The following is a 24350-nucleotide window of genomic DNA, read 5'->3' as shown; positions in this document are numbered from 1 at the left end:
CCCACCCTCTGATACAGCCAATCGTATCAGTGCAGACGGCCAGCCAAGCTGGTGACAACCCCGGAGCTGTGAGCTGGATTCGAACAGGAAATAGCCTAGTTCTGTAGTGTATTCGAGAACTACTAATAATAATAATAATAAATTGGATTTGAAGAGATAAGCGCCTTTCTCAGACTCAAGGACACTGTACAAGGAGAGAGAAGCTATATAAAAAGGGTAGATACAAATATATAGTAACAACAGGAAAAGACAAATAAGATAAAAAAAAGGAAGCAAGGTGCTGTCCAATTGGATGAGGTGGTAACAAGAAAGTTAACAAAAACGGAAAACAAAAACAAAAAAACAAATGACAAAAACAACGGGATCAAGTTCAAGTTCTTTAATAGTTGTCATACAGAAGTACAGAATACTTTCATACAAAATGCTTCTTACTGTTACGCTCCAGAGACTGTGCTAGACAAGATAGTATCAAATAACATAATAACATAATATAGCATGAATTTAGAAGAAGAAAATGAGGTCACAGTGTTCGGTATAGACATATGTATAATGTTCTGAGTTACCATATAATATACAATACACAATACTATGCAGTGTACTAATGTACAGTACTATCTAGTGCAAAGCAGAAATGGGATGAGGTACAATTTTAGGTACAATTTACAGTAAGGTGTACGAGTTGTAGTGCAATCCTTCATCCATAAATATAAAGTGTGGGGAGTGGGTGCTACAGTGTGTTTGTTTAAAGTGGGTGTGTGCTATAAAGTGTGTGGAGTGGGTGCTACAGTGTGTTTGTTTAAAGTGAGTGTGTGCGTGTGGATGTGTGTGCTATGTGCGTTTGGTGGTTGTTGTTGTGTAGTGTTCATTCATTGTTCGTTTAGCAGCCTGATGGCCTGGGGATAGAAGCTACTTCTGAGTCTTTCTGTGCTCGCCTTGAGACTCCGGTATCGCTTGCCTGACCGCAGCAGTTCAAAGAGGCAGTTGTTCGGGTGACTGGAGTCTTTAATGATTCTCTTAGCCTTGCCCTTGCAACGCTTGTAGTAAATGTTCTGGAGGGTGGGGAGCCCCCCTCCAATTGTGCGTTCGGCTGCACGTGTCACTCTTTGTAGTCTGCTTCGGTCTTTTGCAGTGCTATTCCCAAACCAGGAGGTGATGTTGCCGGTCAAGATGCTCTCTATTGTACATGAGTAGAAGTTCTTAAGGATCTTCTGGCTGACTTGGAACTTCCTTAGGCGCCTGAGGAAGTAGAGGCGTTGTCGTGCCTTCTTCACCACACTGTTAATGTGTGTGGTCCATGTCAAGTCCTCGGATATGTAGGCTCCGAGGTACTTGAAGCTGTTGACTCTCTCAACCGGTGCCCCGTCGATGCTGAGGGGGCTGTAGTCCTTGACCCCCGACCTCCTGAAGTCCACAATCATCTCCTTTGTTTTGCTGACGTTCAGGGAGAGGCTGTTTTCCTGGCACCATCCCGCCAGGACCTTGACCTCTTCCAGGTAGGCCCTCTCGTCGTTGGCAGAGATCAGGCCCACCACCACTGTGTCGTCAGCAAATTTGACGATTGTATTGCTACTCCGCTGAGCCACACAGTCGTGTGTGTACAGGGAGTAGAGGAGGGGACTCAGAACACAGCCCTGGGGGGCCCCTATGTTGAGGGTGATGGATGAGGAGGTGCAGTTGCCTGCTCTCACCACCTGGGGTCTGCCAGTCAGGAAGTCCAAGACCCACTGGCAGAGGTCATAGCCCAAGCCCAGGTCCCTGAGCTTGGCTATGAGTATGGAGGGGACTATGGTATTGAATGCCGAGCTGTAGTCGATGAATAGCATTCTCACATAGTTCCCCTGCCTCTTGTCCAGGTGTGATGCTGCTGTGTGCAGCACATGGGATATGGCGTCCTCCGTGGACCTGTTGGGGCGGTATGCAAATTGCAGGGGGTCCATGTTGATGGGGAGGGAGGAGCAGATGTAGCCCTTTACTAGCTTCTCAAAGCACTTCATGGCTATGGAGGTGAGAGCTACAGGGCGGTAGTCGTTGAGGCAAGCAGGCTTGGATTTTTTGGGTACAGGGATAATAGTGGATCTGTGGCTTAAAAGAAAAGAGTCAGGCTACTTGGGAGCAGGGCCGTGTTGCATGAAGGCAAGTGTTTTTAGGTGTGTTTTGAAGAGGTTGATGGTGTCAGAGCCTCGGATGGAGGGGGGGAGGGAGTTCCAAAGCCTGGGGGCAGCTACAGCGAAAGCTCGGTCTCCCAGTGTGGAATGCCTGGTGCGGGGGATGGTGAGGAGGTCAGAGTTGGAGGAGCGGAGGCCTCGCGCTGTCGAGTGTAGGGGTGGAGTAGGTTGGTCAGGTAGGAAGGGGCCAACCCGTGCAGGGATTTGTAGGTGAGGAGGAGGATCTTGTACTACTGTGTGTCTGACTCTAAAACCACCAAAACCTGCACGGTCTACAACATGTGACATATATCATGCCAGTTAGGTTGTGTATACTGCATCTTGTGTATACTATTTACTTTTACTCATAGTATATATATTCAGATTAAAATTCTTTATTGTCTATATTTATTGTAACATGTAATATAACCAATAAGGCATATAGACCCTCATCTGCACCTTTGTTTACCTTTCTCATATTTTTATATTCAGATCTAATTTGATTGCCTCTATTTATGTCTTTCTACGACATTTATTACCCTGCCTGTACCCCCCCTCCCCATGCTGCCATGACTTTATTATGGATCAATAAAGGAATATCTTATCTCATGTAGTAACAAGTAATTGTTACTGTATTGCGAGTTCCATGGCAATTTCCAACCCTTCCAGAAATATAAATTGTGCTCATAACAAGAAAATTAGTAAATAAATAATTATGCTCACCACAAACGGAGTGGGGACGTATGTAGAGTACAGATAGACAGGAATGTCTTTAGACAGCATCACGGCAGCAGTCAGTCTTGCAAGTCTGTGGAATAGAGAAAAAGAAAGTCTTGTTACTGCATATAGCCTATGCTTCACAGTATGCCACTGGAAATCAAAAGGCACTTCACCAAAAAAACAATGCAGATCTATTTTGCACATAATCTCACACACACACTCTCAACAGTTCTGCACACATTTATTTAGTGTGCCACCGGTGATGTCATCGGGGACATAGACTCCAAAACTATGGAACTAAAAAATCTACTGGATAGCTTTGACCTAATACAGCATATAACAAATGCAACTCACCGGCTTGGGAATACACTAGACTTAGTTATAACAACAACTGGGCTAAGCATAACAAATATCTCAATAACTGAATTACCTCTCTCCGACCATCACTGTATATTTTTTGATACTCAAATAACCCTTACTAAAACAAAAAAAGAAATCATAGTTAAAAAGAGGCTCCTAAACGACAAAGCTGAATCAAAGTTCATTGATCTTATCAGACTACATGAACCTGCACACAATCATGACAGCTCTCTAAATGAAATGGTAGAAAATCTCAATGATGCAATGTCATCTATATTAAATTCTGTCGCCCCATTAAAAACGAAAAAGAAGAAAACTAGAGCCTCGCCCTGGTTAAACTATAATACGGTCAACGAAGAAAAAAGGAAATGTCGTGCAGCGGAGCGAAAATGGAGAAAAACAAAAACCACCATATGCTGTGATATATACAAAGATGCTTTAACTGCTTATAATAAAACCATCCGCTTAGCAAGGAAAGATTACTTCTCTAAAATCATTACAGAAAATGCTGGAAACTCCAGAATCCTCTTTTCCACTATTAATGTACTACTCAACACTGCCCCTACACCTCCTCAGTCATCAACGGTTAAGTGTGAAGAACTTGCACTATTCTTTTTTTTTTGATCCACTTTTTCTCCCATTTTCTATATTTTCTCCCATCCCAATTTTCGTATCATCCAATTCAACCCTCCCCTGTCACGAACGCTGTTTCTTGCCTCCCACAAGCCGGCTGCAGTGAGGACTAAGTCATACATAGCACAAGTCCCCTCCGGTACTTGAGGTAACAGCAGTCGCATCTTTTCACCTGCGCAGCTCGACCTCTGTGTCGAGGAGTAACGCGTGGGAGGCTCACGCTGCCCCCGACACTTCCTGATTCTACTGCGCAGGCGCACCAACCGACTTGTAGGAGTCGCTTGTTCACAACGTTCGATCCCCACCCTTCAGTTTTTCCCTCCCCGTAATACGGCCAATGTGTATTACTGCGGACGACCAGCCAAACTGAAAAACAATGTGGAGAGCTGGATTCGAACACGCGAATCCTAGCGTCTCCACACTGGTGGCGAGTGCCTTAGACCACTACACCACCTAGCCGCCAGAACTTGCACTATTCTTTAACAACAAAATAACCTTGATCAGGGCCAGCATTACTCATGATGGAAATAAAGTTGATTGCGGCAAACCGTGCAATGTAACCATGAGAAGTTTCACATGCATCACATTAGATGTACTCTGCAAAACTGTCTCAGAATGTAACTCCTCCACCTCAGACATTGACCCTATACCTACAGCTTTCTTCAAACGGGTATTTAATAGTGTTTCAAGCCCTGTGCTAGATATCATAAACACTTCCCTTAGGACTGGTATTTTCCCGGATGCCTTTAAAACAGCAGTTGTAAAGCCATTACTAAAAAAACCTAACTTGGATAGTAATGAAATGGCAAATTATCGTCCAATATCCAACCTACCATTCATTAGTAAAGTACTTGAAAAGATCGTTTCAGTTCAAATAAATTCCTTTCTTGAAGAAAACAACATCTTAGAAGAATTTCAGTCAGGATTCAGAAAATATCATAGCACTGAAACTGCCCTCACCAAAATAATCAGTGACCTCAGACTAAACTCTGACGAGAATAAGATCTCCATCCTTATCCTGTTAGATCTCAGTGCAGCATTTGATACAATCGATCACGATATTCTAATCGATCGTCTTGAAAACCATGTCGGTTTCTCAGACCATGTGCTAGGCTGGTTTAAAACATACATCAGAGGGAGGAAATTCTATGTTAAACTAGGAGATCACATGTCTGATATATACGACAACAACTATGGAGTTGCACAAGGGAGTTGCTTAGGTCCTTTACTCTTCTCCCTTTACATGTTACCGCTGGGTGATATCATCAGAGAACATAATGTAGATTTCCATAGCTATGCGGATGATACACAACTGTACATATCTGCTGAACCAAATGATACAGCGATTAGCTCCATTACAGACTGCTTACTGGCAATAAATAAATGGATGAGTAAGAACTTCCTGAAACTAAACGAGAACAAAACTGAAATTCTAATTATCGGCTCCAAAACTAAAAAAGAAACATTAATAAAGAACCTGGGGGGACTAACCCCTTGGATCAAATCTGAGGTCACTAGTCTTGGGGTTGTCATAGATTCAGAACTGAACTTCAATTCTCATATTAGCAAAGTGACGAAAACATCGTTCTTCCATCTCAGAAATATAGCAAAAGTACGACCATTTATTAATCAGAACGATGCTGAGAAGCTAATTCATGCATTCATATCTAGCCGGCTAGACTACTGTAATGCACTTTTCACAGGTCTCCCTAAGAAAACCACAGAGAGGCTTCAGCTAATCCAAAACTCTGCAGCCCGACTGCTAACTAGAACCAAAAGGAGAGAGCACATTAGTCCAGTCTTAGCCGCTTTACACTAGCTTCCTGTAACATTTAGAATTGACTTTAAGGTCCTTCTCCTTACATACAAAGCTCTAAATGGACAGGGACCTAGCTACATCGCCAACACTCTAATAAATTACACACCAGCAAGAACACTGCGATCATCAGCTGCTGGACTACTAGAGGCTCCCAGAAGCAGTCAAAAGAGGATCGGTAATGCAGCCTTTATCAACTATGCCCCAAAACTATGGAACAAACTACCCCAAAACATCAGGGAAGCCAACTCGCTAGACATCTTTAAAAGACAGCTTAAAACCTATCTCTTTGCTCAGGCATTTCACTGATAGATATCTGCTACCACCTAGTGGCAAGAGGAAACATCAGGGATATCCTGACACAACTTGTATTTATTCTTACCCTGCCTACTCTTTTACACTGCCTATCAAATTCATGTGTCGGTTATTGCACTTTTTACTTCTTACTGATGACTATTTTTAAACTGAATCATTTTAAACTATTCTTATTATTCGCTATGCTCGCTCATGCCTGTTTTTTTTTTTTTTTTTTTTTTTTATGTCCGTCGGTTAGTGCACTTTTTAATTACTGAATAGAGAGCCTATTAGGATGCTAGATCCTAATGTGAAACACTATGCTGTAGTAGCATTGTACAACCAGGTTAACTGTGTCCTGGCTGTAGCATTAAACCAGGTTAACTGTGTCCTGGCTGTAGTAGCATTGTACAACCAGGTTAACTGTGTCCTGGCTGTAGCATTAAACCAGGTTAACTGTGTCCTGGCTGTAGTAGCATTGTACAACCAGGTTAACTGTGTCCTGGCTGTAGCATTGAACCAGGTTAACTGTGTCCTGGCTGTAGTAGCTGTTAGTAGAACCAGGTTAACTGTGTCCTGGCTGTAGTAGTAGAACCAGGTTAACTGTGTCCTGGCTGTAGCATTGTAGAACCAGGTTAACTGTGTCCTGGCTGTAGTAGAACCAGGTTAACGGTGTCCTGGCTGTTGTAGAACCAGGTTAACTGTGTCCTGGCTGTAGTAGTAGAACCAGGTTAACTGTGTCCTGGCTGTAGCATTGTAGAACCAGGTTAACTGTGTCCTGGCTGTAGTAGAACCAGGTTAACTGTGTCCTGGCTGTTGTAGAACCAGGTTAACTGTGTCCTGGCTGTAGTAGAACCAGGTTAACTGTGTCCTGGCTGTTAGTAGAACCAGGTTAACTGTGTCCTGGCTGTAGCAGTTTGGTTTGTTAGAACAGACTGTAATCTTATGCTTATGGCAGATCAATCAGCATGGATTGTCTGTAAACTTTCACTTGCTTATGGCAGATCAATCAGCATGGATTGTCTGTAAACTTTATGCATTGTTGTCACTTGCCATATCTTGCTATGATCACTCATGCTTGTATTTTTTATGTCCGTTCTATTTTATAATTTTTATTTTATTTTATTTTATTTTTATTTTACTATTTTTAAACTGAATCATTTTAAACTATTTTTACTATTTGTGTTACTGAAAACTATAAGCGGAGAGCCTATTGGGATGCTAGATCCTAATGTGAAACACTGTGATTCTACCTGTCTATCTTTTTATGCTCGCTTATGCCTGTATTTTTTACTGTTGTGAAGCACTTTGAACTGCAACCTCTGTATGAAAAGTGCTATACAAATAAAGTTATTATTATTATTATTATTATAGTATCATTGTGCCGTGTTAATTACAGTTCCATGATATGATATAGGGTAGCAGTCCCTATAACAGGTGAACGTGGGTAAAGGGAAGACAATCTGAAAACTGAGTGTAGGTTATGTACGTGTGTCTAGTCTACACATTATACACCTGCACCCATATAACGCTGTTTATGACAGCATGTACAAAAATGCTGTATATACTGTACCATATACATAATTTATTCTTATCATATATAAATATTAATGGTGGAACTCGATTAAAAATGTTTATTGAATTAATTTGAGACTTTATAGTTAATTAATCGAAATTAATAGCATTTTAAGCGCATATCAATATTTGATGCAAACTTTTTCAATTCAAATGGATTTTGGTATAAGAGTGAATCAATGAATATACATTATACATACGTTTAAGCAGCAAAATCTTGTTTATTAGCTACTACACAGACCAACAGTCAGATAAATGCAATTTTTAACCAAGTGCAGCAATTTTAGGAATAATATAATATATATTGCACAACGGACCTTTTCTCTTTTGAAAGGTAACATTCCGAAGTTTCTTACACAATAAAGAAAAAATACTTTGAGTGCTAATGAAATAGAGTAACAGAGGTTTGAACACACTGAAGTAAACGTTTTGTGTACTCACCACGTTTAGTGGTTGCCATACAGTGTATGCCTGTTTTTAAGTTCCAGTTGACAGGTAGGAGCTGGAAAACATAATGGTTCCATAGCCTGAAGTCATACAGGTCCAAAGTTTATAAAAATCCCACGGAAAATGGGTTTTTCACAAAAGGTTTTTGTAATGCGTGTACCGCAATAATTTAGCGTGATTATCCAAAATAGCCGTCCACTGCCTTTATTTTGCCTCTCGAGTCAAAACAAAGGACTTCTCCGTCTTCTTGTGTCACCTTCCACCACTCTGAGCGCCCGTCTGCCGTCTGGGATCGCTTTCGGAGCAAATGCTCCTTGGCTACAACGGTGGTCAATAATTTTCGCCCATCAGCGGTGACTGGTCACTGGTCAGTTCAGGACCATTCACAACCGGACGTGGTCATTAATCAGAACGGCTTGTCAAATGACGCTCGCCGGATATTTCGTCTTGTAACTGGGTTGAGTGGGGTGACGATCGAAAGGCGGTAAATTAAACTTTCCAACAATGTATTGGTTGATCGGCAAAAATGCAGCCCGGAGCAGACAAACGATAACAAAGTGCAGCGGCGTGCGATAAAATGCGTAATTCTTTTTTACGTTTACTTTTTTTCTGTAGTTAATTAATCAAAATTAATGTGATAAAGTCCCAGCCCTATATCAGTCTGTACATACCTGCATATAAACCTTTTTAAGTATCTTTGTAGATACCATCTATATCTGTATATATCCCTACCTACTCTTATTAGTTACGCTGCTGGCTAGTATGACTTACAACCATAGTCTTTATACTTCTATCACTGCACATAATAATACTACAACTCTGTACATGCATCTGATTAGCAATATTACTCATTAGTACTAATTTACATATTTTATACCCAGTTGAATCACCTGTACATTGTATATTACTATTGCACTTTACGGTTACATTTGCACTCTGGTTGGATCACAAACTTATTTTCGTTGTACTGTACTTGTGCTGTATGATGACAATACATTTGAATCTACTCTGATCTAATTTCACACAGTCTTACATCTTAAATTATGGCTATGTGTCTAATACGCCCGTCGCTTATCAATGACTTGTTTGCAGTCAACATTGAGTCAAGATTTTTTTTTTTTTTTTTTTTTTTTTTTTTAATCAGTTCATTTCCGTTTTATACCATTTTGAAAAACGCTCGTTTTTTTTACTTTCAGAAAGAAAAAAAGATTCTGCAGGAATCGCGCTTTACTGGAATACACAAAACACGTTGTAATTTTTTGGCCTATTTATGAATCGTTTTCAAATAAACGCTAGATTATCGATAGTATATGTGTACTTATGCACGCTATAGAAGCGGGCTGAAAAATCCATTATCTTATTTCCTGATCAGCACACACACACTCACAGCCACGCACACACATATGGGACACGCTGATATATAGGTGAAAAGAGCTCTGATTATCCCAAGACTGGTCAAATAAATTCCTTACCTCAGATCAGATGTTCTCCAAAAATATTATTCCAATTCCTGATCGCCATTCCAAATATCGATCGCGTTTATTGATCCAACGCTGGGTGGTCGAAAGACATATTCCACGCTGTTCTGATGGTGGGCAATGAATGGGATCGTCTCCGGTTACATGCCTGACAAGTAAAATGTGGAATCCGGACTCTTTTTTTCCCATCCATTTCATTCAGTCCAATCCAATGGGGTGCAATACCATCCGGAGAGACGATAGGGGGCGGTATTTTCCCTGTTCGAGCTCAGACAGATCCCCACTGGTAACGTGAGGCTAGATTGATGAAAAATGTATGGAAATCGATAATAAAAAAAATAGCGATTAAAAACTAGATTTCTCGTCGGTTGGCACTCAACGCATGGCATGAACTAACGAGATTTCTCGTGGCTGGCACTCAAAGTGTTAACGTTATGCTTATTGCCGTGTTTACATTTGTGCGCCATGGCTTGCGAAGAACAAATGAGCTGTGGTGATTGGAGTACCTTTCACTGGAGCAGCCGCTCTCCTCCTGGGCTCTTGTGTCACACCCCACCACGATCCCACGGCTGCTGAGGTCAGGGAAATACTCGGATAGATATTTGTATATACCCTGCAGTGAGGGGAGGAAAACAGAATTACAGTGGCACGTCCGCTTCCTGCTCAGGTCAAATTCACAGTTCTCACGCCCAAGTCAAGGAGGAGCCTTGTATTCACATGTCCACATCCATCTGTATGCTGAAGCTAAATGTGTCAAAGTTACCACATATTTTGATAGCTGGCGACAGGTTCTGCACAAAATAACAATCTGTATAGTCAAAGTCATGCCTCCAAGAGGAGTTAACCATATCGAATATTTTTTTCATTATCATTTTTGAGAGGAGGGGATCTTGCTTACAGTAATTGTAAGGAAAGGTGCTTTACAAATTAAGGCTGGCTTACTTACTATGGGTGTGTTCACATTGGACGCTTTTTTCTTGCGCTCAAACGCGAGGCACGGTGGTGTACATAGAGAATCAAAAGTGCATAAAGTGCACAGGGCGCAATGAGCGATACCGCCGATTACCGTTGCGACCTCAGATAACGTTACATAGGTTATTGCATTACTACTCACAGCCCTCCAGGCGTTGCTGTTCATATCTCGGTCGTGGTAAGAACCGGTCGTACAAACAGGGTTTGTTGGAAACTGCCAAAATCAGCTTCTCCTCCATTATGGATTGGTTTGTTTTGCTGTAGATTTATCTTCAGATACCTCAGATTTGTAATCCCTCCCCTCAGTTAATTTGATCGGTCAGTCGTAGGGCTGGGCGATATGGCCTCTAAAGGATATTGCGATATTGTTTTGCTATATCACGATACACGATATATATCGCGATATTTGGACATTTACTCTAAAGCACTTACAAATGCTTGATTTAACCCTTTGATGCATACAGTCATGCCGATACAATGATTATAATAGTCCCTGCAACATATGTTTGCATTAAACCATGAAGATGCTTTAAAAAATAATTAAATTAAAAGTTTCAAAAAATGTACTAAGACATTGTCTCTACTGACATACTAATACTTTTTATTTTTTTTATTAAAAATTTAATAATCTACTGTAAGACCATTTATATAAAAACTCTTGGGTGACTTTTGCACAGTACTGTTTTCTATCCACTTTAGCTAAAAACTCACACACACTTTATATATATACACACTACTGTGAGACAATAATAATCACACACAAATGGATAATGGCTTGTAGCAGACTTAATGATTGTATAATATTTCAGATAATGAAATTAAACGTTTATCATCAACTATCCCAGTTAGTATTTATATTGTAACATGTGGCCACTTTAAATCATTGAGAGCGAGAGAGAGGTTCCTGCTTGCCGCAGGGCTGTATAACAGAATATAGGGAGGGCTGGAAATCTATTGTGCTCCCACTGTCCTGTGGAGGGCAGCAATACGCCTAGACGTGTAGTCCGCCGGAAATATACAAGAAGAAGAAGAGAGATAGAGAGAGAGGGCGCGTTTGAGCGTTCTGATGCTCCGTAGATAACCACACCAGGATTGCATTTTGTCAACACAGTTGGAAGCTAGAGGAAGCGATATAAAGAAACTAATTGCCAATAAATGTGAAGTTATCAAGCCTGATCAATATACCCCCCCCCCCCATTTCCTCACTAATGGAAATGGTATTGCGGAGTCACGTTAGTTAGATAGTTTAGCGTTAGCTGAGAAGCTAACAGCGGCTAACGTTAGCCAGTTGCTCAATTCAATTCAATTGAAGGTCTGAGCTGGTCTGTGTCTAATGAAATGACAATTGCTCATCATTGAAGGTCCGCATTGGTCTGTGTCTATAATGAAATGAGGGAAAACGCTGCGCTAAAGCAAGTCGGTCCGTGTTGATAGTTTGTTTTTAGCCGCGGCGGCTAACTGACGGCTAATACTCGATGTTCACGATATAGCAATTTACTACATCTCACGTAGAACAAGCCACGATACATCGAGTATACTCGATATATCGCCCAGCCCGTCGACAAGAAGGTGTCATTGACGTAGGTGCTCTCCACGGCTAAAGTTGAAACTCTTTCAATTGAGAGCGCCAAAAAAAGGGCAGCTTCAAAAACGCAAGGCGCATAGTTTGGACGAGATGCGCACCCGTCACGACACAAAAACATAGAAAAAAGGCGCAGACACATTCAAAAAGACATCCAATGTGATCACAGCCTCAAGGGTGGGAATCACCAGTTTCATCACGATACGATACGATATCGATTCTTTGGACAACGATACGATATTTGCCGATATCACAGTCTGCCACGATACGATACGATTCGATTCAGGTGCCTGCGATCGATATGAGACGATATTATGTTAACGATATTATTTAACACAATCAGTCACATTTAGATCAACTAAAAAAAGGCTACGGAAATATCAATTGGCGTTTTTATTTTTGAGCTCTTCCAGACATTTAAATGAAAAACAATCTATTGTTTTTAATACAAATAGACCTCCTGTTCACTGTAAAGTGCCACGTTTTTATATATTGAGCTTTAAACTTTAAGTAAAATGTTTTGGAACTCACAACACGCAAGATAAAACCCCTTCCTCTCCCAAACCGTTCCTACAATTGTTTTATGTTGCATGATGATCGTTTAAATATCAACATTATCTGTCCATCCTCAGTAAATAATATCAATATAATAATACTCCTGACTTCATCTGGTATTTTCAAACGCACACGCGCACACACACATACACACACAGAGACAGAATGCCCCCGCCCCTCCTCCTCCTTCCCCTCTCCGTTTCTCTCTCTCTTAGCTTAAGCAGCTAATGTAACGTTAATTTTGGTCTGCCCACGCGACGTGGGCATAAAAGAATGGCGACGATGCAAAGCATGTTAGATGTATTTGACCCGTTGCGGGGAAAAAACTGCACAGACTTATATCGGGTCTCAAAATAGAAGCTCCCTAGCGCTGCTCTGCTGTACAGAACTACACGGAGTTTCACAACACTGGGCGCGGGGATATGACGTCGCCGGATTTTCAAAATAAGAGTATCGCAATATGAATCGATCTTTTTACGTTGCATCGATCCTATTTGATTATTGATAATAGATTGATATATCGATCTGGATCGATGTATCGTCCCACCCCTTGCCTCAACTACTCCCATTATGAATCCAGTGATCCAAAAGAGAGCCAGGCAGACAAAGAAATGCATGTCAGGGTTAGAAACAATTTTTTTTTCCCCATGGCTTTTTTTGCCCCCCTTAATTGATTTTCTTTTTTTGTATTTCGGGGGGACTGAATTTTTATGATGAAAAGGTTATTAAACATCCTTATCATTTAAAAAATATAACTCAATTAATGACCTCGAAATAACCTCTTCCACCCGTGCGGTCTGAGGTTAGTCACCGCAAATGACATCATCACGTCATAAATCATTCTCTCTAGACTTTCTTCAAACGTATTCAAGAGTAAACAACCTAACCATGTCACAACAGCAGTCATAGTGTATATTTTCAGCAATACGTTTGTTTACCAATAGGTTAACAGATTGGATGCCAGACCCGAGATAAGTCGGGTTAACTCGCCATCGCTTGAGCGCCAAACCCGAGAAAAGTCGGGTTTTAATCGTTATATCCATTCATAATTCATCCATCCAGCCTGATGTTATCATTGGGAATGGGTCTGAGATTGCAAACAGCCAATACCGCTGCCTAACGCCTTGCGGCCGCTATTGCACTCCATTTGAAACTATGTGGTTTGTTTTCTGGGCCGAGCTGCGGCGTGCGGGCGGGGTCTAAATACTCAGACAAGACAATCGCTTATAACGATGCATTGACGAGGGTCACCCCACCCCCCGTTCATGTGCAATGCTGGATAACGTTGGAAACACGATCGCGATCAGTATTTGGAATGGCGATCAGATAATTGGATTATTCTTTTTGCAGTACATCATAGACAAGGTAAGGACTATATGTTATCAATCTTGCGTTGATCCGATAATTCTTTCCCCCGCGATCGGAGCGTGTGTCTGTAATGTACTGTGTAGCGTATTCCGTTGGTGGCGATCGAAGCATAGAAAAATTACCTCCCCCCCACCCTTTCTTGCATGCATGATGAAACATAATACCGATAATCTAGCGTTGATTTCAGATTGATTATTAATCCAGGCGAGAAATGGCACGATTTATAATGAAATGCAGTAAAACGCTGTTTGGCGTCGTTTCCCTGGATTACACAGAATCACTCTAAAACTATACTCATATTCACCAGGGTATAAAACGGAAATGTATGGATGAAGAAATTATCTGTTTTTTGCATGTTGACCAGAAGAAACTCACTGACAATCGACTATGTTATTAGATCCATAGCTATAATATTTAACACAATGGCGCCCGACCACGGAGATCTCCGTGTTTCGATTCCACCCGTTGTGGACAGAAGCACGGATATATCCGTGGCAAGTTGTTTTTGCTTTTATTCCATTTTAATAACCTATTCAAGGTCGCCGAGATGCACTACAGATGTACCCTACTCTTTGAATTTGAGAAAGTGCAATACCGGCCAGATCCTCTTAGGGGCGCTATCGCGATAATTCAGTGTGCCCTGTTGCTGAACGGAGCATTATTTATTTTTTTTACTTTCAATGGAGTTTTCAGTTAGCTGGATTCTGGATGTGCAGCATGTAGCTTGGATTACGTTTTGGATTGCGGATTTCACTATGCAATAAGGGGATTTATCATCAGCCAATGGACATATCGATCTACCAGATGGCGATCGATAACGGGGAAATGCTCGGGGGGATCCAACCGGCTCATGGTAAGATCTTTTTCACGTAAATTACAGCCCGATCGAGCCTTGTTATGATACGATACGATCGGCCTATGTGGCTACTTAGACGAACACGGTTATTGGTAATCAATAATAAGAAACGACGTCCACCCCCCCCCCCCTTTCATGCATACATGCTTGAGGATCGTGCCGATCATATGCAGTTTGAGTTTTAACTGTAGCATCTGTATAACGGAAATGCCATTGGATATAACGTTAGTATCTATTAGCCCTTTATCTCGCCTTCCAGGAAATATACTAGACCAAATGCCGTATAACGCTTATATTCACGGCGCACGGGATCAATAAAGGAATATCTTATCTTATCTTATCTTAACAACAACGAGGCAATGATGACAACTGTGTTCAAGTTGGCAGATAAAGTAGCTGCATTCAACGCCAATCTGGAATTGGAGGGCGGCGAGTGGATATGTGACATGTTTCAAACATTAGCAGGGATTTTGGAGGACTTAACAACAAACAAGGTATGGTGAGTCGTGTTTTCATGCATTCTGATCTGTTCATCACCCGCCGCGGTGATCTGCAACAGCTGATCTGCTGTTCATGAATGAATGAAAACTTTATTTAACAGATTGCAGAATGGGTACAATTAGGGATGGGTACCGAATTCGGTACTTTTGAGGCACCGAACCGAAACACGTCGGTACTACCGAGTATCGAATCAAGTGAGAAACCGAAAAAAAATTAAAATAATTTTTTTTTTTTTTTTTACTTTTTTCTTTTCATGTCAACGTTCACACGCACAATATATGCTTACCTAGGATTTGACTTGATTCAACAACAAAGCAGTCGGAGCAATGACAAGCCGAAAACTGTCGAAATTGTAGTTATTTGAAGTTTGGATTTTTTTTTTACGACTGAGGTAGGTAAATTAAATTTCTTGAGACTAAAGTACCGAAAAAAGGTACCGTTGGGTACCGGTATCGATTCACAGGTACCGGTACCGGTATCGGTTCAAATGTGAAAGGTACCCATCCCTAGGTACAATACAGTACGGCGCAATACACACAATTGTTAAGGGGATGCAGACCAGAGAAAAACGTTTGTCTTTTTTCAATATCAGTATATTAAATTAGCCATTGTTTTTGATCCTGGCCCGCCAAGCAAGGGCTTTGGGAAAATCTGGCCCGTGGCCAAACCTAATTGCCGACCCCTGCTCTAGAGATTTATTAGACGCATCCCAATGGCCCCGAATGTGTTAATATAGTTTTAGCACTGCAAACACCAGCATTTATCCCCATTGAACAAAGCGCTGGCACACAACGGCCATACGCCCATAGCGACCTCTGGCGCTGAACCTGTTAAAGTGTTATTAGTGAGATTTTATGGGCCGTCGCTGAATGATGACGATTGTAGTCATTTTTAGAAAAGGACATCCAGAGCTCTCAATGAGTGTTGGAATTTCGAACTTGTGTATGATTTTTTTTAATTTATCTTATTTCTTGGGATTATATACCACAAAACTGAACGTTATTGGCATATATTGGAGCGCAGTTAGTTTGTATACTATGTTTGATAACGTAATGTTAATGTCTCCATATATATATAATTAGTAAACTGTCAGGGGCTTCTTTTACCCCCCTTAACTGATTTGAGGGCATTTGGTCCATTTTCGAGGGCATTTTGCCCCAAGCCCCAGTTAATTTCGAACCCTGATGCATGTGAAATGCAATAATGAGAACTGACCTGTGTGGACTGAATGATGGTGAGGTCATTAATAAGGGCAAAGCCTGCACCCATGGCTGCCCTCAGTCCTGCCGTCCCAAAGGTCATTCTGGAGCACAGTCTCCTCCTCAGCTCTGCTGTCTCACCCGCCTGCAACAAGGCCTCCATCTGAGCTCGGGTCTGTGGGTTCTGGTGAGAAAGAAGAGCCAACATTTTAGGCATTTAGCAGTCACTCCTATCCAGCGCGATTTACAACAAGTGCAACGGTAGGACAAACTTGGATTCTAGCTACGGTAGTTTTGTTTTATTAGTCACATATAAGGTACATGTACATTATAGTGAAATGCTTGGTTCTGTATGAACCTCGTGAGATTGTGCTTCATACAGTAAAAAGTTAAAGAATAAAAGACCAAACACTATACAAAATATACAAAACTAAAATGTACAAAATGCAAAAACTAAATGCAAAAATGAGGTAGAGCAAATATTTTTTGTAATAAATAGATAAAATATGGTGTAGCAAAAATTAGAAGTACTCCGATTCAGATTCCAGGTTATGTCATTCAGTACCTTACAGCAAAAAGAGTGAAATTCACTTCGTTGTGGTTCCTCGACCATAGCAGCATCCAATATAATATAAATAAACGGAAATAGAAATAGCATAGAATCAAATTAAATAAGATGAAATAACAGCAAGATGACCACTGAAGGCAAATCATCAGTGCCCAGACAATAGCCTGATAATAGGAAGTATAGAATAAACACAAATAAGAAAAGAATAAGTTAGCAAAGTTGTTGTTTTTAAATTGGTTTAAAGGAACACACCAACATTATGGGAAATGAGCTTATCGTCTTCTCCAGAGTCAGACAAATGATTTGATTTGATTTTATTTAATTAGGGATCCCCATTAGCTGGTGCGATAGCAACCAGCTAGTCTTCCTGGGGTCCACACACACAAAAACAATCACTATTGCAAAAAACAAAATTATTAAAAGTCAGTACACACAATGCATAATGAACCTACTGTAACAATTAATATAGCTAAAATTACATTAGTGTAAAACAAAAACAAAAAATTACTTTACAGTGTTAAAAACTATTTAAAAACAATTTAAGATTCTTTTTAAAAGTGAATCTACTGTAAATGCAGCAGAGGTTCCGAGGCAGGCCATTCCACAGAGTTAATGCTCTAAAAATAAAAGATCTCCCCAGAGCGCTGGTTCTAGGACCTGGCAATTCAAGCTGCCCACTACTGGAACCTCTAGTGTAATGCTCGTGCACAGTATTACTAAAAACAATCTGATTATGTATAAAAACAGGAGTCTTACTGCTCATGACCAACAAGAAAATCCCAATTCCCTCTATGTGCCTTAGTAGAAAGCTATCGGTCTGCAAGTTAGCCTAGCTTAGCACAAATGAATGGAAGTGGATACGGATCATATCCACTTCCATTAATTTGTGCTAAGCTAGGCTAGCTCACTTCTTCTTGTGCCGCTACCTTGTCGTGGTGGAGAGGCTTGCGTGCCTCCGTGACTCAGAAGGCTATACCAGAGGGGGTTCATACCCTCTGCAGGTGCAACCATGCCAGGCAGGGTTGCACCAGAGGCTGGACAAAAAGTAGCACCTGGCCCTCCAGGTTGGGGGTTGGGCGAGGGGCTAACATCCCCAGCGGGTAAAACAACATTGTTACAGAAACGCCAACAAGAGATAAACAAGACATCAACACATTGGCCCAGGGAGGAGAAGGGTCTTCAATGAGAAGGTCTATGACACCATGTGGTGAAAGCCAGAAGTCTCTGGAAGCCACACGGCCGACCACCCTTCTTTCGACCAGGGGTGCCCACATCGGTGCGTGGAACGTGAGAACAAGAATGTATGAGACGGGTAAGACATTTCAAGTAGCAGCAGCGATGAGGAACTACAATCTCATGTTTCTCAGAATAAGCGAGACAAGATGGACACAGTCCGGACAGAAACAACTGGCCTCAGGAGTTACTGCTGTACTCCGACACGAAAAGGACAACGCCTCCCACACCCAAGGAGTAGCACTGATCTAAAGCAGCACAGACAGCGCTCATAGGATGGGAAGCCCATGGTCCAAGGATCATCACTGCGTCCTTTCGAACCAAGAAGAGGATCAATATGAACATCATGCAGTGCTAGGCTCCTACCAATGACGGCGAGGAAGCGGACAAAGACTAGTTCTACAACAGTCCATTATAGAAAAGCACCCAGAGAGACATCACAATCCTGATGAGAGACCTTAATGTCAAGATTGGAAGGGACAACAGGGGGTACGAAGATATAATGGCAAGACATGGAATGGGGGGGCCATGAATGAAAATGGGGAGAGGCTGGTGGACCTGTGCGCTATGAACAACTTGGTCATTGGCGGCAGTGTTTTCCCCCATAAGAACACCCACAAGGCCATTTGGGTATCGCCAGACCACATAACAGAACCAGATTGACCACGTCCGTTTCAGCAAGAAATTCAGGAGGTCCATGCAGGATATAAGAGTAAAGAGAGGAGCAGATATGGCTTCAGACCACCACCTCGTTGTAGCCAGCCTGAAGCTGAAGTTGATAAAGAACTGGATGTCGGCACATACAACACAACACAGGTACAACACAGCTTTCTTGAGTGACACCAGTAAGCTGGAAGAGTTCAGAGTAACACTCAGCAACAAGTTCCAAGTTTTACAGGAGCTGTTGGAAGAGGATGAGTGCACCCTGGAGAACAGGTGGAAGGAGATAAAAGTGGCAGTAACATCTACCTGCCAGGAAGTGCTTGGCCCCAAGAAGCACAAGGAGTGGAACTCAGGGGACAGTCTGCGAAAGATCCAAGAGAGGAGGGAGAAGAAGGCGGCAGTGAACAGCCGGACAGGAGCAGAGAAGGCCAAGGCACAAGCAAGGTATGCAGAAGGAAACAGCTAGTAAAGAAGAGCATCAGAGCAGACAAGCGAAGGTATATGGACAACCTGGCAACAGAACAGAGGCAGAGCAAGCAGCAAGAGAGGGTAATTTGAGAGAACTGTACAACATCACCAAGAGAAGCTGGCAGGAAAGTACAGCAAACCAGAACGACGTGTGAAGGACAAAGAGGGAAGACCGATAACAACGGGAGAGGACTAACAGAAGAACAGATGGATGGAGTATTTTGAAGAACTTCTAAACCGGCCAGCACCACAGAACCCACCAGACATAACACAGGCTGACACATACCTACCCATAGCCTGCAACACACCAACCAGGGAAGAAATTAGGAAGGCTATCAAGCAGCTGAGGAACGGAAAGGCTGCAGGACCAGACAACATCCCTGCGGAGGCACTGAAGTCTGATATAGAAACCACAGTGAAGATGCTCCACCCACTCTTCATGAAGATATGGGAGGAAGAAGTGCCAGGATATTAGAAAGAGGGCTACCTCATCAAGATCCCAAAGAAAGGCGACCTTAGCAATTGCGCAAATTACAGAGGGATCACACTACCATCAGTGCCAGGGAAAGTTTTGAACAGAGTCATCTTGAACAGGATGAAGGACGTCATTGATGCACAACTCAAATGAGCAAGCTGGTTTCCGCAACAATCGAACGAACGACCAGATTGCAGTGCTGCGCATCATCGTGGAGCAGTCGATAGAGTGGAACTTAGGGCTGGGCGATAAAACGATAACGATAACTATCGCGATAAATTATTTCCTCGAAATAAACATGAAACGTGGTCGCAAAGTTTCGATATATCTATTTTCCAAGCTTGGCTCCGTTCAGCCTCGGCTCAGCACACTCGCTAACAACAACCAGCGTTACGTGATGACGTGCTTACGCACAACAGCTAACAACCAATCAGTGAAGGAGATGGCCGAGACCCGGAAGGAGGTAGGACTCACTCAACAACAAGGCTTGCTAGGCTAATTAGCTTGCACGGCATTGTTTTATATATTTACGTGCCGAGTATGTGTGTGTTTTGAATTCTGAGGCCACGTTTATGGTAGTGTGGGATATACAGTGGACGTCGTTTCAATATATTGTGGCGGAAGAGAGTATTTTAGTGTCATATTTAGCACATTGTCATGGAATACTCCGCTTAGAACCAACAGGCTGGCTAGGATAACTAGCTTGCACGGCACTGTTTTATATATTTACGTGCCGAGTATGTGTGTGTTTTGAATTCTGAGGCCACGTTTATGGTAGTGTGGGATATACAGTGGACGTCGTTTCAATATATTGTGGCGGAAGAGAGTATTTTAGTGTCATATTCATTGTCATGAGATACTCCGCTTGTCGGCTAACGTGCGCAGACTGATGACGACATCAACTCGACTTGAGACATTCGCAGCAGCATAAGAAGTTAATTAAACTTGACGGACATTATATCGACGATAATTATCGATATCGAATTATATGAAAATAATTTTATAATTTTATCGCGATAACGTTTTTGGTCATATCGCCCAGCCCTAGTGGAACTCGCCCCTATACATAAACTTTGTGGACTATGAGAAAGCCTTTGACAGCCTAGACAGAGACACCCTCTGGAAGCTTCTCCGACATTACGGGGTGCAGACCAAGATTGTTTCCATCATCAGGAACTCCCATGAGCGACTGACATGCAAGGTGGTCCATGGAGGGCAGCTCACAGAGGCATTCCAAATGACCGGGGTCAGACAAGGTTGTCTGCTCTTGCCCTTCCTCTTCCTGCTCCTCCACAGCACAGAGAAGGTACGGGATTCAGTGGACACCTTGGACACAACTGGATGACTTGGACTATGCCGACGATTTGGCACTACTGTTGCACACCAAACAACAGATGCAGAAGACCAACAACGTGGCATCCACTTCAGCGCAAGTGGGACTCAACATCCACAAAGGTAAGACTAAGATCCTCAAGACCAATGCAGCAAACAACACCAACGCAATCATACTGGATGGTGAGGCTTTGGAAGAAGTTGAAGCCTGTACCTACCTTGGCAGTGTTATCGACAAGCAGGGTGGCACAGATGCTGACGTTAGAGCCCGAATCAGGAAAGCACGTACAGGGTGCATCAAATTGCAATGCAAAAATTTAATCTCAACATATCAATCTGTGTGGGGTTGCATTCTGTTCGGACAAACATAAAAATGATTTGTGCAAAGTTTGGGAAAGATTCGTTGAGATTTAGAGGTAGCACACAGCATGTGAAATATATGAAAATTGGCCTTTTTTGGGCGTTTTACTAGATAACATGACAAGGCAATTTCAAAAACGGCAAGAAATAGTTTTTGAGAACAACATTTATTAACCCTAACATTTAAGAACAAAATGTTTGATAACAACATTGAAATAGTCTTTCAAACATGTCTCAAGCATCCTAGAGTCCTAGACCTGGTCCAGCTTGCGCTTGCAGCAGCGAAGATGTGGCCGTGTTGAGCGGTCATGCTCAACTGCCTGTAGCACATTCTGCAGGTGCTCTCGCTCCTGGCTGCTGCCACAAAGTCTGACGTCAGTTTGACGCCACGCTCGGCATAGTCATTCACAACATTGATGGCACGTACATTCACTGCACCAATCTGAAATGCTGTACTGGTAACCCAATCCTCTACATCCAGTGAAAGAAACGCGGGATCGTTGTGCAGCAGGTGCATGCCAAACCAGCAGTCTCGGTTGGCAAGGTCAGCCAAGCTGGTGGTCGGCGAGAGGGTTGGAAACTTTGGCTTGCCGAAGCCAGTGCCAAAGCGGAGCTGTGGGGCTTGCATGGATATATCAGCCGGCTTGTGCTCCAATATAGCATCTGCAAGTGCGCGCAGCGTTTCCGTTAGCCGGTAATTACCGGTATTTGACCGGCAAAATCTGTTGAAGTCCGACATATTTAATCTCTCCGGTCATAATGTCCGGTGAAAATAATTCCCTCTAAACACAATTTGATTATTTGAATTGTATTAAAATAGGCTAAAATTAAATAGCCTATGCGATGAACGAAACAAACAATCATTACATTTGTTTCATCGTTGCTTCACCAAACAGCCGGTCTAATAATGACATCCTGTTGTCAGCGCGAGCTGGCTGCTGATATATTTGCGAGAAGCATCCATCTGCCGGCCGGCAGGGTGCAGTACTCCAATTCAGCCATTGGCAATTCAGCTGTTGGGTGGGGGCGCTGCTGAGCGGTTTCCAGACCGGACCTAAAAACACTGCTGCTTCATGCTTCACGTAAATATATCAGCAGCCAGCTCGCGCTGACAACAGGATGTCATTATTAGACCGGCTGCTTGGTGAAGCAACGATGAAACAAATGATTGTTTTGTTCATCGCATAGGCTATTTAATTTTAGCCTATTTTAATACAATTCAAATAATCAAATTGTGTTTAGAGGGAATTATTTTCACAGGACATTATGACCAGCACCACCTCGTTGGGAGGTGGAGATATACATCACGCAAACCCATGATAATGTTGCCGTCTCTCTCTGCCAAATTTCTCAGTTCTTCGCTTGATATAATTAATACAAATGTCCAATATAACGGAATTCGTTAGCTCATAAAAATGTGATTATAACAGACTGCTGTTTATTAAGGTCGGGCAGACTGCCCACCGACACCTCAAGTCGGCAGCAGCACGAAGTCTCGAGGGACTTATTTTATTTGGAATATATTAATGACTGTATATACGCAAAAGTAGCCTAGTTTTAAGTTAAAATATTATAAATGCCTTGATGATGTCATTCTTTATATAGGCATATCAATTGTTTTTAAGCTCAATAAACTCTGACCGGAATTTATCCCATTTGTCCGGTAGATTGAAATCTACCGGACACTCAGACCTGCAAAAAAAAATTCTAACGGAAACCCTGAGTGCGCGCCGCTCGCCAATTGGCACCTTGGTGCTGAAGAGTGCCAGGGGCAGCATCTCGCCTGACAGGTACCATAGGTGCCGCTTCAGAGCCTTAATCGCTGATGCTGCGATGCCCTCGTCAACAGACTTGTATGCGTACAGGTTGTGGTAGAGTGTAAGGTCATTCCATGCCGCATCTACGGCCGTGTCGCAGGTCAACCACCACGTTGCGTAGATGTGTGTGATGAAGTTGGCAAACGCCCGAATCTTCAGCACCTGCTGCTGCGTAGTGATGGTCCCCTGAGGAAGCAAGGCAATGTGCTGCTACATCAAGGCCAGCTTGAGAGTGTAGAGCAGCTTAGCCATCCACCGCGCCTTGTGCAGTGCTCCCGGTCGTTGGAAGTTAACTGGAGTGTGCTCTGCACTGTCTGCACTCAGATACACAAGACATAGCTGCACGAACTCGCGATAGTCGCCTCGCTTGTAGTCGAGCACTCCTGCAGCGCACACAATTAGTTCAGCACGCAACTTGCCCAGGAACGGTGTTTCGGCATCGCCAGGAATGTAGCGGGCCAATGGGCCGCTGTCCTTGTGTGGCAACAGGTTCCAGATGTGACGTGCGCAGACGTGTAAACAATGTAACCTCTGGCGAGCGTGACGTCTCCACCTTGAGGTCAGTGAAGATGTGGCTGAGGAGCACCTCGCCGATGTGGTGCCGGCACCCGGACCAGAGCAGTGGTCGACCCAGTGAGAGCTGGATGGCAATGCAGGCTGCCGTGAGATGGCCAGTGTTTGACGCAGTGGTGTCAAATGCCATGTTGACAACCTGATCGGTGCAGCACCAGTCCTGCAGCAGCTTGCATGTCAGCCGGGCAATGATCGTTCCACATGCCTCATCAGTCCCCTTCATGTATGCTGGCACACCAAGCAGTTTGAGCCGCTCCGCGTCTCCGATCACCACTGTCAGACGCTCCTCCAACTGGCGCACATTGTTGAGCATTGGCGTCAACTTGCTGTCCCAGTGCAAGGTGCACATGGGAGGTGGTGT

At 42.8% G+C, this 24350-nt stretch overlaps 1 protein-coding gene across 1 annotated transcript in view; it reads right to left on the bottom strand.

Annotated features, from left to right (window-relative positions):
- The window catches only part of pgm2l1 (phosphoglucomutase 2-like 1), an 80390-nt gene that overhangs the window by 31265 nt on the left and 24775 nt on the right, over window positions 1-24350 (bottom strand). Inside the window, exons 2-4 of the mRNA XM_084320465.1 lie at window positions 16517-16684; window positions 9974-10080; window positions 2868-2952 (exon numbers count right to left, since the gene is read on the bottom strand). Of these exons, the coding sequence (XP_084176591.1) occupies window positions 2868-2952; window positions 9974-10080; window positions 16517-16684 (360 nt within the window). The remainder of the gene's footprint in view (window positions 1-2867; window positions 2953-9973; window positions 10081-16516; window positions 16685-24350) is intronic.

The sequence above is a fragment of the Notolepis coatsorum genome, assembly GCF_963971535.1.
Source record: "Notolepis coatsorum genome assembly, chromosome: 1".
In the NCBI taxonomy this organism is placed as follows: Eukaryota; Metazoa; Chordata; class Actinopteri; order Aulopiformes; family Paralepididae; genus Notolepis; species Notolepis coatsorum.
The sequence above is the reverse complement of the archived record's forward strand: the minus strand, read 5'-3'. Positions and strand labels throughout refer to the sequence as shown.